At 41.8% G+C, this 16220-nt stretch overlaps 1 protein-coding gene across 1 annotated transcript in view; it reads right to left on the minus strand.

The window, feature by feature from the left end:
* The window catches only part of IMPG1 (interphotoreceptor matrix proteoglycan 1), a 1638967-nt gene that overhangs the window by 959124 nt on the left and 663623 nt on the right, over positions 1-16220 (minus strand). The window contains exon 5 of the mRNA XM_085609628.1: positions 5322-5392. Coding sequence (XP_085465754.1) covers positions 5322-5392 — 71 coding nt within the window. The remainder of the gene's footprint in view (positions 1-5321; positions 5393-16220) is intronic.

Here is a 16220-nt window from a genome sequence, read left to right on the forward strand (position 1 = left end):
GATTAATTTCCCTGACACTATTTTGTTTAAACATCTAGCTTTGCACAAAATTATCATGATGCTTTGAACATCATGTCCAAGGCCCTTCTACGTAGTATATACATATGTTGTTTCTATCTTCATCCAAAGTGTGACAGGCCTATCTACATATCAATCAATCATTCAATCAATCAAGGTGTTGTAAGGCGCGGTTACCCACCTGTAAGGGTCTCAAGGTGCTGGGGGTGGGGCCCTGCTGGTTGAACTGGGAGGAGGATCATTCGAAGAGCTAGATCTTGAGGCCATTCCTGAATTGCGCTGATTGCCTGAGGTGCAGGGGTAGGGTATTCAGGTCTTGGTTGTGAGGTCAGAGAACGATCTTCCTTCATTTCTGGTCTTGTGGATACTGGGGTTGGAGGCGAGGGCAAGTTGTGAGGATTGGAGTTGTCTGGCAGGTATGTGAAATGTGAGGCGGTGGTTCAACTACGCTGGTCCTTTGTCATGTAGAGCTTTGTAGGTGTGATTGAAGAGCTTTAAAGTAACTCTCTTGTTGACTGGGAGCCCGTGGAGTTGCCAGTGGTGTTGCGTGATATGGCTGCAACAGGGGATATGGAGGACCAGTCTGTGGCGGCGTTTTCGACGTTCTGAACTTTCTTGAGCTGTTTCTGGGTGACGTCCCCATAGAGTGTGTTGCCATAGTTGAGTCTGCCAGCGATGAGTGCGTAGGTGACCGTTCTTCTGAATTTTGGAGGGATCCATCTGAATGTCTTTTGGAGCAGACGGAGCATGTGGAAGCAGGCTGCGTCAGAAGCAGACTGCCTTAATTTGGCGGGTCATTGTGACTGAAGAGTCCAGAATGATACCAAAGTTGCGTGCGTGGTCTGTCAGTGTGGGCGGAGATCCCAGATCGGCTGGCCACCAGCAGTTATCCCAGGCTGAAGGGGTGGGTCCCAGGATGAGTACTTTGGTCTTGTCCCAGTCGACCGTGAGGCAGCTGTCTTTTATCCATGTGGACATATCCATAACATCACTAATCTATACGCACATTGGCAGGCTGCTTACTATTTTAAATGAAGAGCATCTCATAAGATGAGTAGAGGAGGCACTTCATGTGACACAGAGGGTCCCTGCATGCTGAGACTTCACCATGCAGCAGTCCGACATCTCCGTAAAGGGGTGTCAGTTCATGACCAAGACGGGCTCCTACATTCTCTCCCGCCAGGCAATGGGGTTTGATCGTCCCTCAGGGGGATTCTTGGCTTTACACCCACACACCCTCTAGCTACACTTAGAGTAGGGTCTCACATAGTAGGAGTACGCCTGATTACTGCCTTCTTTATATGTTTGCATATATAAACTGTTTTAGCACCAGGGAAGAGCTATATCTATTATTTACTCTTCTGGTGCTTGTAATCACTTTCATCTGCTTCTGTCTATTCATTACCGCAGCACATGTATTCTATACTAAAATAACGTTGGTTCAATAAATATATTGAAAACGTCCCACTGTGCATTCTGTATATTTCTCTGTGCACAAGAAAGAAAGAGTGACTAGGTAAAAGGTTCTGATCTGTTTCCACGATCCCTGAGGGATCAGGGTTGTCATATTCACTGGTTGCCAGAAACCATTCGCTCCCTGGTAAGGTTAGGGGGGCTTATAGTGACACTGTAAGCTAGCTGGTCTCTAGGCCACCATATCCTGCAGGGGTGCCCAGAATCAGACTAGGCACCTCGCCCAAAGTTTATGTTGTCTAACAAACCACAGATCCTATGGATTGGTAGGAACTACATGACAATAGAATTGGCTCACCAATTATAAAATCATGCTGGGTGAGGGGTTTAATATTCTATCTTTTGACATCATATGTGTATAACTTGTATTACATTGCATCTTTTTTTTTCCAAACTTATTTTTATTGGCGTCATATCAGTAAATGCAGTACATTATAAGGAGAGCGTTAAGCAACATAGGTCATAACAATGTAACACCTCCTATGTAGGGCTGTCTTGTAATACAATGTAGGCACTCAAAGCTTTCTCTTACAGTGTTATCTAAGAGCAGGGTACAGTTTTCGTTGTCTCTAAAGCTCCGAGTGGGTCAAATGAACAATCGTTGCATGCAGTCCGTCTTTCTTTTGTGACAAAGTTTTGACATGGCACTCTCCAACAGGGAGATTACCGTAAAAGGGAAATAAGAAACTCAAAAACAGAACAAAGTAAGTCCCCAAAACTAAATTAGGAGAAAAGTAAAACCCACCCTCAAAACCCACCCACAAAATGGTGGTGGCGGCGATCTATCGCCTGAATGACACAGGAACTAATCAGTTATGAATATTATTAAAATTGGAAGAGGTTCATAATTCTGATGGAGGGGGGGCCAGACAGCTTGCGGAAGTCCCCGCATGAGGAAGGTGACTATCGGGCCCCATTTATATTGAAGGTTTTTGTAGTCATCTCGGAAGATGTCAGACATCCTCTCGAGACTTAATAGCTTCCAGAGGCAAGAGTGCCACAGTGAGATAGCGGGTGCCTCCTTTTTCTTCCAGGCCGCCGCAATTGCTGTTTTTGCCGCCACAATACAGGTTCACATGATGTCCTTATCGGCCTTGGTTTGATGTTCTAAAGAAGGGTCACGGAGACCCAGCAGTGTCTCTGCTATAGAGGTCGAGATGGGGTAGCCCAGTATCTCTTTAATGTGAGCAAGTATTTCTTCCCAAAATGGCCGGATAGTGGGATAGTCCCACCAAATGTGATGAAAATCCCCCACTAGGCCGCAGTCCCTCCAGCACAGATCCGATGTGTTTGGGAATATGAGTTTAAGCTTAGAGGGGTATAGGTACCAGTCCATCATAGTTTTAAGGTGGGCCTCACGCAATTTCACAGAATTATTGCATTTTGTGATGTCGGACAACAGTCCCTCCCATTCCCTGTCAGAGATTGCACGTTGAAGAAGTTCCTCCCACATGTGTGTGTACCGAGGTCTTGGGAGCGCGTGGAGTTGAGTAGATATTTGTAAAGGAAGGAGATCATCCCTTTCATGGAGTTGGCACTCTGGACATATGTTTCAAATTTTGTGAGTGGCCGTGTAGCTGCTTTGTGAGGGGAGATGGCCCAGTGTTATAGTTGGAGGTAGCGAAAGTGTTCTAACGGCTCCAAACCATAGTCCTTCCTGCAATTCTCGAAGGTAAGCATGTTGGCGTTATGAAAGAGTGTTAGTGCCCGGCTTCCGCCTTCTTTCCAGGCATCAAAGGGGCCCTCATGAAGAGCCGGTAGGAAGTCTGGGTTAAAGTGGAGTGGGGTGTAGGGCGAGGGGAAGGTGGTCCACTGGTCGTTGTTAGAAATGGTGTCCCAGACTGTCAAAGTGGTGCGAGTGGGGGTGCTGATGTAGGAATTCTTTGATCTATCTTTCTTGGGGCGCCATATGAGATCCCAAATAGTCTGACTCGTGACGGAGCGGTCCATGTGTAGCCAGTGTTTCTCTGACTCGCGCTTGGACCATTCAGTTACCACTCTTAGTTGTGCTGCTTTGTAATAAAGGCTGAAATCAGGTAGACCTACCCCGCCCTCAGATCTTAAGCGTCGTAGCATTGAATAAGAGAAGCGTGCCCGGCCACCCTGCCAGATGAATTTTGATATCACAGATTTAAGACATTGCATCTTTTAATGTTTTTTTAACTGAATAAAGAATATTACAATCCTACCTACCTATAACAGCACACATATTTGATCATGTACAACACACATATCTGAAAACAGTACAATTGAAACCTTGTGCAGATATAAGATACAATACTGCTAGTTCTCATGGTTGGGTATCACAGTGCTCACAGCCGCACTTTCCTCTGATCACGTGCCATGTACTAAACTTCCAACAGTACAAATTCAACAAAACATTGCACACACATCCAACAAAGCACATATACGCCACCTGGTTGATTATATTAATGCATACAATACACCTCTAATCACAGACAACATAATATTAAACAGTAGAGTTCTGGTAAAACATTTGCACAGAACCAAAAAACATAAAAAGTCCTTACCATGCTCACATGAGCACACATTTTTAATCACAGGTCAGACATTCTACAGTATATAACTGACGGAAGCTTGCAAGCACATCCAATGCAGCACAAATATTCCATATGGTTGGGCATTATAAGAGCATACATCCCTAATCACACCTCACATACCGAAAATTCAATAACACTGACTAAAAATAACTTTGAACACATATTATACATAGCATGTGTTTCCAAAAAGATGGGTATCACTGTGCTCACAGTGGCACACATAACATCAAACAGTTCACGTTGGATACACGTGTGAACATATATCTGGCTAAAGAAAAGGTATGCCAAAAATAGTTGTGTCTCACCATGCTCACAAATGCACTCTCCACTAGGACACATCACATGCTATTCTACAGCAGAACACATTAAGACAGAACTCCTAACATACATCACAGCCCAAATATATCAATAACTGGCTATTATGGCACCCAACTGCACTCACTTCTGCAACTTCCATACACGGATACATCTGACGGTCAATGGGCATGTCTACCAACCTCTTAGAAGCATAATCAGTTTCAGAAAACCCTGCAGTGTCACCAATCAATCACTGTGAATTCTCATCCATATCTCATTGAAGATCCGAGATTCCTTGTCAGAGGAACACAACTATACACCTACTGGCAGTGCATGTTTACAGTCCAAACCACACTCCATTCTTCAGCAGAAACCTCAGAATTGTTTAGAATGTCTCCACAACACAGCATAAAATAACATGAATTAAGAAAACATTAGGTCAAGTATTAAAACAACTAATTTAGTGAAAGAAAAACAAAAGCAAACATTGCGTTTATTTTTGGAGAATCAATAACCCTGCATTGCAATCATCACATGTGTGAATGCAGACTCTTTGCATTGTCTTCTTTGTTCCCTTCTTGGCTCTTCCATGGCTGTGTCTACAGATACGTAATTTTAGTGTGCGTGGTAAGTTACATATGCAATTGCACACACGCTCTCTTTTGTGAATTAGACATACTCTGTGTAAATTACAGAGCTACTTTGGTAGTGTGTGCTTTAGGACAACATCCCTTTTTGCAAATTGGCCTCATCGTCGATCGAGTAGAAGCTCTGTCATGTCCACCAAGGACCCACTATTGATGTCTACTTACTTCACCGGACTCCAAGATAAGCACAAACAAAAGGACAATAGTGGTTTATTTTTGCAGACGTTGTTTATTACGGGCAAATTCGGGATATGAAATATACCACGTCAAGCATAAAAGCATTCATCCTCAAAAGTAACAAAACACTGGATCTTTAAGATTTTACCTAGAGACACTGTAGGGTATTCTTCGGGATTTCCGGTGTCCGAAAGAGTCTTCTCTGTAGGCACGTCCTTACTGCAAACAAATGCAATAGCTTTAGTTATTAAACTCAGCTACAGGAAGAAACAATCATTCTAAAAAAATTATTTAACACATGCAAGTATTTTAAATAGAAAACAAAGTATTGCATTTGTTATTCGTGTGCACAGCCATATAGTTTCAACATATTTGGACGTATTTGTTTATGACGATTTCGTAAATTTATAAACAAATACAAGCTTAAATATCTAGGTCTTTTGATACTGTATCTGCTGAGATTTGCTGCTTTATTGAAATCATAAGTACGGTTTAAACATTGACGACATCTATTAGGCGAAATAACTGTGTTCAGGATCAGTCAGAAATGCACTGGAGATTTGTAACAGATGGCATTTCAGAATATGCATGCTGGTGGATGCTAATAAAACCCTACGATGTTTTGGTGTTTATCCAGATTTCGCCTTCAGCAAATATTAGTATACACACTGTATTACAAGAGACTTAATATTCACATAATTTTTCACAGCTATAATTTTTCATAGCAGTGGTTTCAATATTGACGTCATCTATTGCAAACAAAAATATAATGTTATATAAACAGAAATTAAAGATAGCTGTATCATTATAACAAGAGCTGCTGGAATGAAACTAGTAATCAAAATTATATTTTCGATTTGCAGTTTCATTTGAGTCAAAACATTTAGCTCTTACTCAAACACTCCATTGCCCCTGCCTTTTAGAATGCCATAACTACCATACCGCAAGACCAACATACGTTTTATGTAAGGAGATTCAATGCATTCGTCCATGTACACAGAGATATCTTATTTAAGGTATTGTTTTGTGAGTTACACTTTTATTGCGAGTTGGACATCCCAAAATATGTATTTAGTTATTTATGCATTTTCATAGATAGCTACCCAGTCAAAGGAGTCAATGCTGGAATAGCAACAAATTGTCCTGCGTCCTTTACAAAGAACAAATATCAGTCTTAAACAATGGACATTGTAATGCTACTCGCCGGAGTAATGTCAAACCATAGAGTACATGTAACATTTCCTTCACCAGATACAAGCTTTGTTGCAGAGAGGAGAACAGCTTTGGTTTTAGTTTAGGAGGATATTGCAGGGTCTATTGCAATAAAATTCCCACTCAGTTTTTTTTGTAATACTATGGCCTGTATGACATGACCGATGTCACTGCTTTGGAAAAATGGTTGAAGCGTGGCCGTGGCCTATTTGGTATTATATGGTGGTGTCAGAGCTACATTTTGATTTACATATTAATATGAACATTTTGCAATTAAAATAAAACTGCTATGAAGCACAGAACCGTGTTTTCCCGGCCTATGCTAAACTAGGCCTCAACTAGCAAGGGCGGCTCCTCCATTGGAGCGAAGGAGCGTCGCCCCCACATAAATGCCCCGAAATGCCCCCAGATGAAAAATAAAATGGTAATTCATTACCATTTTATTTTTCATCGTCCCATCCTGAACCAAGAGTGGTAGGCAGAGGGCTGCCTTTGCACTTTTTAAAGTGCACACCTCTCACATGCGCACTTTAAACATCTCGACCCAGCTGTCTTAAGACAGCTGGGTTGAGAGCAAGTGCAAGCCTCTAGAGCACTGTGTACTACTGGGTGAGGTCGCTCCCTCCAATCAGGGTGCTGCTCACAAGCTGCATGTGAGCAGCCCCAGCATTGGGCAAGTGAGTTTGCTCATACCCACAGTCCTGCACTGAAGAAAGAAGAGGTCTGGTGGAGCACAGCGCCTGTAAGGTAAGTGTCTCTTTTGTTTTTTATTTTATCCTCCTCTCCCCTTAGATGCAAGCCGCCACTGCAACTAGGCCTTGTCTCCATTTTGTACACACATGGCACTATAATACTTATATTGTATTTATATTTCTCATGCAGTAAAATGTGCACCACTCATTTTGTGATAAAATTTGGTTCTGGAAGAACTTCAGATACTTTTGATGGCTTTTACTGCACACACACACACTGTAGCCTATTCAATAATGAGTCTTTCCATTGATTTCTAAACCAGATTTGTTCTGGATACTCTAATGGCAATAGATCAGAAGGGACTTATTAATATTCATCTAGGGCAATAGTGCTCGGATGTTTTTTATATTACTGTGTCATGAATCAACAATATATTTATACTTTTGCTCGCACTGTGCTGACTGTCTGATTTCCTTTGCTTTCTATGGTGAAAATAACTCAAAACAAGCAAAGAAAAAAAGACATTTGAGGTGAACAGATACGCTGGTGTTGTAGGGTGCTCTAGACAGGAGCTGCTCTCCATCTAAACTTGTGAACTTTTACATAATTGGTGTGGCAAGCTTACTCTGAAAGTGTTTCGTTTTCACACACACAGATACACGCACACACACACACACACGATTAGTTTTGAAAATTATGTGAAGACTCGTCAAATGGTGCCAAAGATATTGGCAAAACAAAAAATGCTCTTCCCATGGAAACCAGGTCCTAACTAAAGCTACCTACTGGCACCCGCCAGTAGGTAGTTATGGTTAGGGCAGAAGTTTCTATGGAAAAGTGTGTTTTGTTTTGCCAATAATTTTGGCGCAGCTTGACGAATCTTCACACATTTGTTTTTTTTACAAAACATCTCCTTTTTGGTTCAGCTGCTGTGTTGAACATTTCGGGGTTATCCATCAAGCGGGGGTTGAGAAAAAAGGAGGGTCCCAAAATGCATTTTCCCCATGTTATGTCCATGGGGATTTTTCATTTTTGAACACAAATACATCCCGAACAGCTGGACAGAATTACACAAAATTTGGCAGAAAGATACATGTTGGTCTGGATACCGTGCTTTTTGTGAGTTGGTGTAAATCCGTTCAGTAGTTTCAGAGATATTTGAGTTTAAAGAATAGAGATATCTGGGGATGCGAGTTCTTGCAGTGGACTCGTGGCTACTACTGAAATTTGATTGGTTGCCAACACTTCAACCAGGAAGTGTTGGCAGCCATCTTGAAGCTGAGTTCCACCAAAAAAGAAAAAAAAAAGAAAAGGGTGTAGGATAGGAATACCCTGACGTCCCAGATGGTCCAACAGGATTTAAAAGCCAATTTTTTTATTTGAATTTTGGGTGGAACCCCGGCTTTCTGGCAAAATAAAAAAAAACACGCACATCTTTTTCACTTAGGTGTTATAAAAAACACTGTTCTCGAGTGGGCCAAATCTAGAGGACAGTGTTATTTTATAATGCAGGAGGTGCCAGTGTGGCTTTTTGTTAAATTAGTGCATATGGCCTCCTGCACAGCCCTAGGGACTGCCACCTCCCCTGGGCTTTAGCTAAAATAAATGAGGGGAGCCATGTGCCCACCCCTGCAGCCCCTGGGACTGCCACCTCCCTGGGGCAATTAACAATAAAATGCGGAAGGGCCCACACGGCCCCCCGCAGCCCCAGGGACGCCACCTCCCTGGGACAATTACCATAGGAATGAGGGGGGCCCACATGGCCACCCGGCAGCCACAGGGACCGCCACCTCCCCGGGCCTCAAATAATATAATGAACGGGGTCCGTTGTGGATCCTCATTCCCGAGGACCACCACCTCCCCAGGGCTAAATGAAAAAAAGGAGGATGTCTGCGCAGCACCCTTCGAGGAGCCAAAGATTGTCCTGGGAATCGCCACCCCCAAGGGCCGGCTCCTGCTATGTCTCAGGGTGCCTATCTCCGGAACCTAGCCATTTGCTATGGCTTGGTGGGAGCTTTACCGCTCCTGCCAAGCCATAGCCAACTGTGCTCGCTTTCAGCAAGCACAATTGCTTTGACAGAGAGGGAGCTCCGTGTTAGCTTCGTGAAGACAGATTTGGAGCATCCAGACGTTTAAATCCCACACAACAAGAAGCCCAAGTCTGAGGAATACCAGCATTTATTTCATTTCAAACCAGCAGCATTGCTTTCTCTTTCCCTGACTCATTTCGCCTGCCCCAGCAGCCTTGTTCACACATGAGCCAAACTGCAGTGCATAGTGCTGGAGGCCTTAAATCCAAATTAACATGTGACCTTTAGTGCAAACATCAACTCCTACAATGCACTTGTGAAGTAAATGGAGGCCCAGTAGGAGGCAGAAGCAGAAGCCCGTCAGCATAGGATCTAAATATCGATATTCAGAATCTTGCAAATTTGACCACAAATTAAACGAAGAAAATAAAATAAAGGGTGAAAACGATACTTACAAAGACCGGCATCTGAGGTGTTTGTGTTCCTCTGTATGGTGAGTCACAGAAGGTGACAACGTCTGTTGAATTTATATTTATATATATTTTCATATCTGCCCATAAATATTTTGCCATTTTAAAATTAGTGAGCTGTTAAGCCGACTGAGAAGGGTAGGCTGAGTAACGAGTAAACAGATGTGGAAAGGGTCTGTTGTCCTCATGCAAACATCACTCCCTTGAATTATTTTGAACCCCTTTAAAAATATATAATGCATCAAATTACAATAAAAAATAGCTTCTGGCACATTTTGAACCCGCTGGTTTCATGCCTGCATTAACAATTCAGTGTTAGTTTACTTCAGCCTGCTCCTCAGAAAACCCTTTAAATTCAAAAGCTCCTATGCTAACAAAATAGCATTCAAGAGTGCCGCACTTTCGTCTTAAATAAAACATGTCTGCGCTCTAGTTATTCATTTGAACTCGGTGGTGACTCTGCAGTTGATTAATAGGGAGTTAAATGAAAGACTGCTGCTGCTGTTACAAATACACTTTTCTCTATGCATTTCAGAATATTTTCCTGGGAGATATTTGAGAACTCATAAAACTGTGTCCTAATGTTACTTTCCAGAGCACTAACCATAATTTCTAAGACAAAAAGAACCACTGCATTGTGTTAATTTCCAAGGGAAATACTTTACTTTTCACAGCGTTGACTTCATCAAGATAGCTTCAGATGTGCTACACTTTTGTCATACATACAGAATGGCATTGCTCTAGTTGTTCTTTAGAACACTGTGGGGAGCTGCAGTGGAGCACTGGGGAGTTACATGACAGAATGCTGCTGAAGTTGAAAGTACATGCTATAGTCTGCATGTCAGAATGTTTTAGTGACATTGATGAGCAAGCTGTTTGAAAACTGATAGAAAATGGGTTCTCATGTTAGGCTTGTTAAGCACTAAAAATAATTTCTATGACAAGCAGAACGCTCTCATTTCATTCATTTCTGAAGGAAATGCTTGAAGGTTTTCATCTTTGATTCCATCCAAATCATAAATACAGGATATTGCGCTCTGGTTGTTCATTAGAGCCCTGTGGGAAGCTGCAGCAGAGCACTGGGGAATCCACTGACAGGAGGCTGCTGCTGTTGGAAGTACATGGTTTGTACCGAGTATCAAACTTTATCCTCTAACGGCTCAGGAAGAAATTGTGTTCTCATTTTAGCTTCTGGGGCACCTTCCATAACCTGTGTGAGAAAATCATGACAGTAAACAGTTTTCTACCAAACATGGTATGTCAAATATCAGCAGGGGATCATCATTTTTCACACTGTAAAATTACCTGGAAACTCACGAGAATTTCTAAAATGAGTATAACACCACCAAAAACTGGTTTATATCATGACAAAAATATGTTGTTGTGCTTGATATGTGCTCCTTTTCGTGACCCTCAAATCTAGCATTAATTTAAATGCCGGTCAATGAGGACCATAGCTGAGTCCTACAACTGCTGCCACAACACGTTGTTCATGTCGATCAAGACAACTAAGAGGGGTCCTTTGGCCTCCCAAAACATCACTGGGGGTCAGGGTGTGCTCACTTATATATTTTGTATTTATTAATTTCTATGACACAGGGGCCATGTGCCTGAGTTCTGAATGGCTGCTCAACTTATTGTACATGTTATGGACAGCCAATCAGGGTTAACTAGTCACCTTTTAAAGTGGCTAATTTGAGCATATTTGGACACCAACCATCTTAATATGCCTATTTTTTTAACCCCTGCATGACCACCCAGAGCACCACTTTAAAAGGATATTTCTCAAAAATGGCTGTACAGATTTACACCAAATCAGAAAGCTTGCTGAGTAAAGTTCTATATTGTTTTGCTAATTTGTTGTAATTTTGTTCCATGTGGTCATTTTATTTCTGAAGCTGCAACAGTAGTTTCCAACGGGAATTAACATGCAAAATTAAGTTTTGAGATCCCCCTTTTTCTTGGCCTCTGCTTGATGGATTACCCCAAATCTTTCTAGGAAGGAACTGAGTTGGATGAACTTTTTTGGAAAGTTTAACGTGTCAAATGTTTGGTGAAACAAAATGCTCTTCCTATGGAAACTGTGGACTGCATTCTAGACAGTCAGCATGGTTTGGAATCGGGCATGAGAAAGGTTCAAAATTCCATATCTAGAGATAATCGGCTTTCCTCTCTTACATTGCGAGGAGGAAATTAGAGCTCAACCCAAGTGGAGCCCTTTGAAAAAACCTTTCAGAAAGTATCAAAAAGTGGACTGTTCCTACCGATGGAGTGCGATTCGTCTTTAGAAACTGTACTGAAAACTCACTTTGCACCTTAGTCGTTCACTGAACATAACTGTGTTATAGAAGTAGCATATCTGAAGAAGCAGAAACAGTAGTTTTCCTGGGGAAAATTATGTGAAATACTCCATTAGTGAAAACATGGAAAAGGAAGTCTGAAATTAGGTTGGAAAAGTGCTCAAAATAATTCCATCTATAGACTGTTGTAGAGCCTTAATTTGTCACAGTCTGCATGAGTGACTTGAATAGGAGACAAAGAGAAATACAACCTCAAACGCAAACAACTCAACACTGCTTCTTAATACATCCCTTTGAAAAGTCATAATCAACTGTGCACACCAGCCTAGGCCTTAAGGTAGAAAGCTATCCATTCTAGGAAGTCTGCATACTTTGAGTCAAGTATGAGGCAGCTCCCATATTTGAGATATTCAGAAATCTTTACTTCCCTCTCTTGCATTCTGAAAAAGAAATTGGAGCTCCACCCTTGTGGAAACCTTTAAAAACACCCTTGAAAAAGTGCTTTAAAAGAGGTTTGCTGCTAGACATACCAAAGGAGTGAGATTCACCTTGTGAAAGAGGAATAAAAAGGCACTGTGCAGCTTACTTGACCACTTAAAGTGACTGAGGTATACGAACACTATATTGCAGCAAGTGGAAATCGTGGTTCAACCTGTGAAAAAGTACATGGAATTGCTCTGTTAGTAACTGAAGAAAACATTCAAAATGAAGCCTGAAATTGAGCCTGAAAAGTGCAGTATAATTTGTAAACCGCTGCAGATTCTTGATTTCTTGTAGTCTGCATTATGACTTCAGTTGGTGACAAAGGAAAATTCAAACTCAAACTGAAGTATCTCACCCCTAACAAATGCGTCTGAAACCCCATAATTAAACAGTACATCTCAGCATAGGCCATAATGTGGAAAACTGAGTATTCTAGAAAATCGGCTTGGTTAGGAGTTGGGTCCTAATTTCTCATCTAAAGACATGTTTGCTTTCCTCTCTTTCATCCTAAGAAAGAAATTGAAGCTCATCCCATGTAGAATTCGTTGAAAACACCTGTCAGAAAGAGTCAAAAGTCATCTAGAAAAAACGACTGTGGTATAGAATTAGCATATCTGAAGAAGTAGAAATAGTTAGTTTAATCCGGGGAAAAGTGTGTGGAATAGTTGGTTTATAACTAGGAAAACATGGAAAATTAAGCCTGGAACTAGGCCTGAACAGTACTTAAAATCATTTAATCTCTAAACAGCATTAGAACCTTAACTTGCTATGGACTTTATGTTGAGTTGCGTAGGTGTCAGTGAGAAAAACAACTTCAAACTCAAATAAATCACCTGTGCTTCCCAACACATCTGTCTGAAAAGTCATAATCAAGCGGTACACACCAGCCTAGGAGTTAAGTTAATAAACCACCCATTCTTGAAAATCAGCATGCTTTGGAGTCAAGAGTGAGGCTGCTCCCAAATTTGAGATCTTCAAAGATTTCTATTTCCTTTTCTTATATCCTGAAAAATAAATTGCAGCTCAGCCCACATGAAAGCATTAGAAACATGACTCAGATAGTGACTGAAATGAGGGTTGCTGCTAGGCGTACCGAAGGGGTAAACGTCTACTTTAGAAAGTTACTTTGCAGTTTACTCGCCACTGAACATTACTGAGGCATACAAGTACTACATGACAACAAGTACTAACAGTAGTTTATTCCTGGAAAAAGTATGTAGAATACTCCATTAGTTACTCATAAAATCAAGCAAACTGAAACGTAAACGTAGGCCTGAAATGTTCTAAAAGTATTTAATCTGTGAACAGTTGCAGTGCTTTAACCTTCTGAGGTCTGCATAAGAATGTGATGTGAAACTGTGTATTCAACAAAGTCAGCATGGTTAGAGTTGGGTGTCAGGCAGCTCCAAAATATTCCATCTAGAGATAACTTTACTTTCCTCTCTTATATCCTTGAATGTCAATGGAAGCCTTTGAAAACACCCTTTCATGAAGATCTGAAAAGAGCGCTGCTGTTAGGCCATCAGAAGAAGTGAGATTAAGCTTTAGAAAATGGCAAACTTACCTTGGACCTTAGTAGTCCACTGAACATGACTTAAGTATACAAAGTACTACATCTCAACAAGTAGAAACAGTAGTTTAATTAAAGGTTAGTGAAATAGTCAATCAGTAACTCATGAAAATGTGAATTGAAGTCTGAAAGTAGGCCAGGGAATTATTGAAAAGGATTTACAGCACTAAAGCGCCTACTTCTTGTGGTCTGAGTGATGGCTGGAGTCGTAAACAAAGGAAATTTAAAGTCAAACTGAAGTAATGCTACCCTAGTTCCTACCACATCTGTCTGAAAACTCACAATCAAACCAACAGACCAGCGAAGGGTTTAAGGTGAGAAGGTGTGCATTCTATAAAGTAAACATGAATTGGAGTTAGGTGTGATGCAGCTTTAAAATATTCCTTCTAGAGACATCTCTACTGTTCTCTCTTACTTCCTGAGAAATACATTGGTGCTGAACATAAGTTGAAGCCCTTAGAAAAAACCTTTCCAAAGGGTTTGACATGTGGGTTGCTTCTCGACCTATTGAAGAGGTGAGATTGAGGTTTAGAAAGTGGACTGAAAACTTAGGGCCTCATTGACAAGGCCCCTGCGCCACCAGAGCATCACTTGTTTGACACTCCAGTGGCGCAGTGTGCAGGCCCATATTTACAAGGCCACACAAAGACACTCTGCTTGGCTTTTCATGGCCTTGTAAATATGGCCCTCTTTCATGCAGTACTCTGCATGAAAGGGGCATTCCATGGGAGTTGCTGTGGGAGTTCTCGGCAACACCCATGGAATCTGAAACATTCAAAGATTTACAAGGTTTCATAAACTTGGGAATGTGTCAGATTCCTACGCCTCCCCAGGGGAGACGTAAGGGAGGTACAACGGGGAGAAATACCTTTATTTCTCCTTGTTTTTACTTTTTCTATGTGTGGTGAATTCTGCAGCACACACAGAAAGAGGAAAACACCCCTCGTTATTGGATTTGTGCAGAAAGGTGTCCCTTCCTGCACAAAAACAATCATCTCAACAACACAGGCACCCTTGCATCATGGCGCAAGGGTGCCTGCATTGGCACATGACAGCCCATTGTCTGCCAGCGCAGGGGGAAAGGACAGGAATGCACTGCATCTCATAAATATGACATATTCCTGCCCTTTTCTTTTGAAGCAGGGCAGCGCAGTGCAACAAGATTCCTTGCGGCGCGGCCCAGCGCTAAAACCTCATAAATGATGTCCTTAGTTCCCACCTTACATGTCCATTGAACATCATTGCAACATTCAGGTACTACATTTGAGAAGTAGAAACAGCAGTTTAACCCCAGGAAATATATGTGAACTATTCACCTTTGGAACCATGAAAAATGAAGTCGGAAAGTAGTCCAGAAAACTGCTGAAAATCCTTTAAGGTGTATTCAGCACTAGGTCTGAGTGATGACTGTAGTAGGTGACAGTGGAAAATCCAGACTGAAACCGAAGAAACTTGACCCTGCTTCCTAACACATTTGGTGGGAAACTGCACAATACACAAATTTGGTACAAGTTGGAGTTGGGTTTTCAGGCATATCCAAAATATTGTATCTTTATTTTGGGTTTTTAGGCATATCCAAAATATTGTATCTTTACTTTCCTCTACCACATCCTGAGCAAGAAATTGAGCTGAACATACGTGGAACCCTTCAGATTCCGCTTAGAAACACTCTTCAGAAGGTGTCTAAAAAGTGTGCTGTATCGAGGCCTATTGAAGGGAGGAAATGTGCCTTTGGAGACTGCACTGAAAACTCACTTTGCACCTTACTTGTCTGCTGAAAATGACTGCAGTATAAAAGTACTCCATATAAAGAAGTAGAAGCCTCATTTTAACCCAAGGAATATTATGTAAAACACTGCGTTTGCAATCTGTGAAAACATGTGATATGAAAGTAGGCCTGAAAAGAATGAAAATTATAGTTTGCAATTAAAAGTTTTCAATAGAGCTGAATTGTTTGTCATTCCTGCAAGTTTAATATGTAAACTACTGAGATGAATTCAAACAGACTTTGTTGGTTGCGGGACTCTGTGTCCCAGCTTAATTTTCACTGCAGGAGGAGGAGGAGCCCAGCCTGCCTGCGTTGTGCTTTCAAAAGTGCTGATTCCCTCCCATGGCATGGGACACGCGTGAGCAGTGCCCGGGCAAAGCCTGGGCAAAGGGTAAGCCCATCTGCGCCCGTCAGAGACCGGAGGAGGCTAGGCCAGGCCCCCCCCAGGACCCTTGATTTGCACTTTTCCCCGTCGCCTTCACCGTATAAACAGCCAGCCATTTGTGAGCCTTGAAGAGCGG

The sequence above is a fragment of the Triturus cristatus genome, chromosome 6 (assembly GCF_964204655.1).
Source record: "Triturus cristatus chromosome 6, aTriCri1.1, whole genome shotgun sequence".
NCBI lineage: Eukaryota > Metazoa > Chordata > Amphibia > Caudata > Salamandridae > Triturus > Triturus cristatus.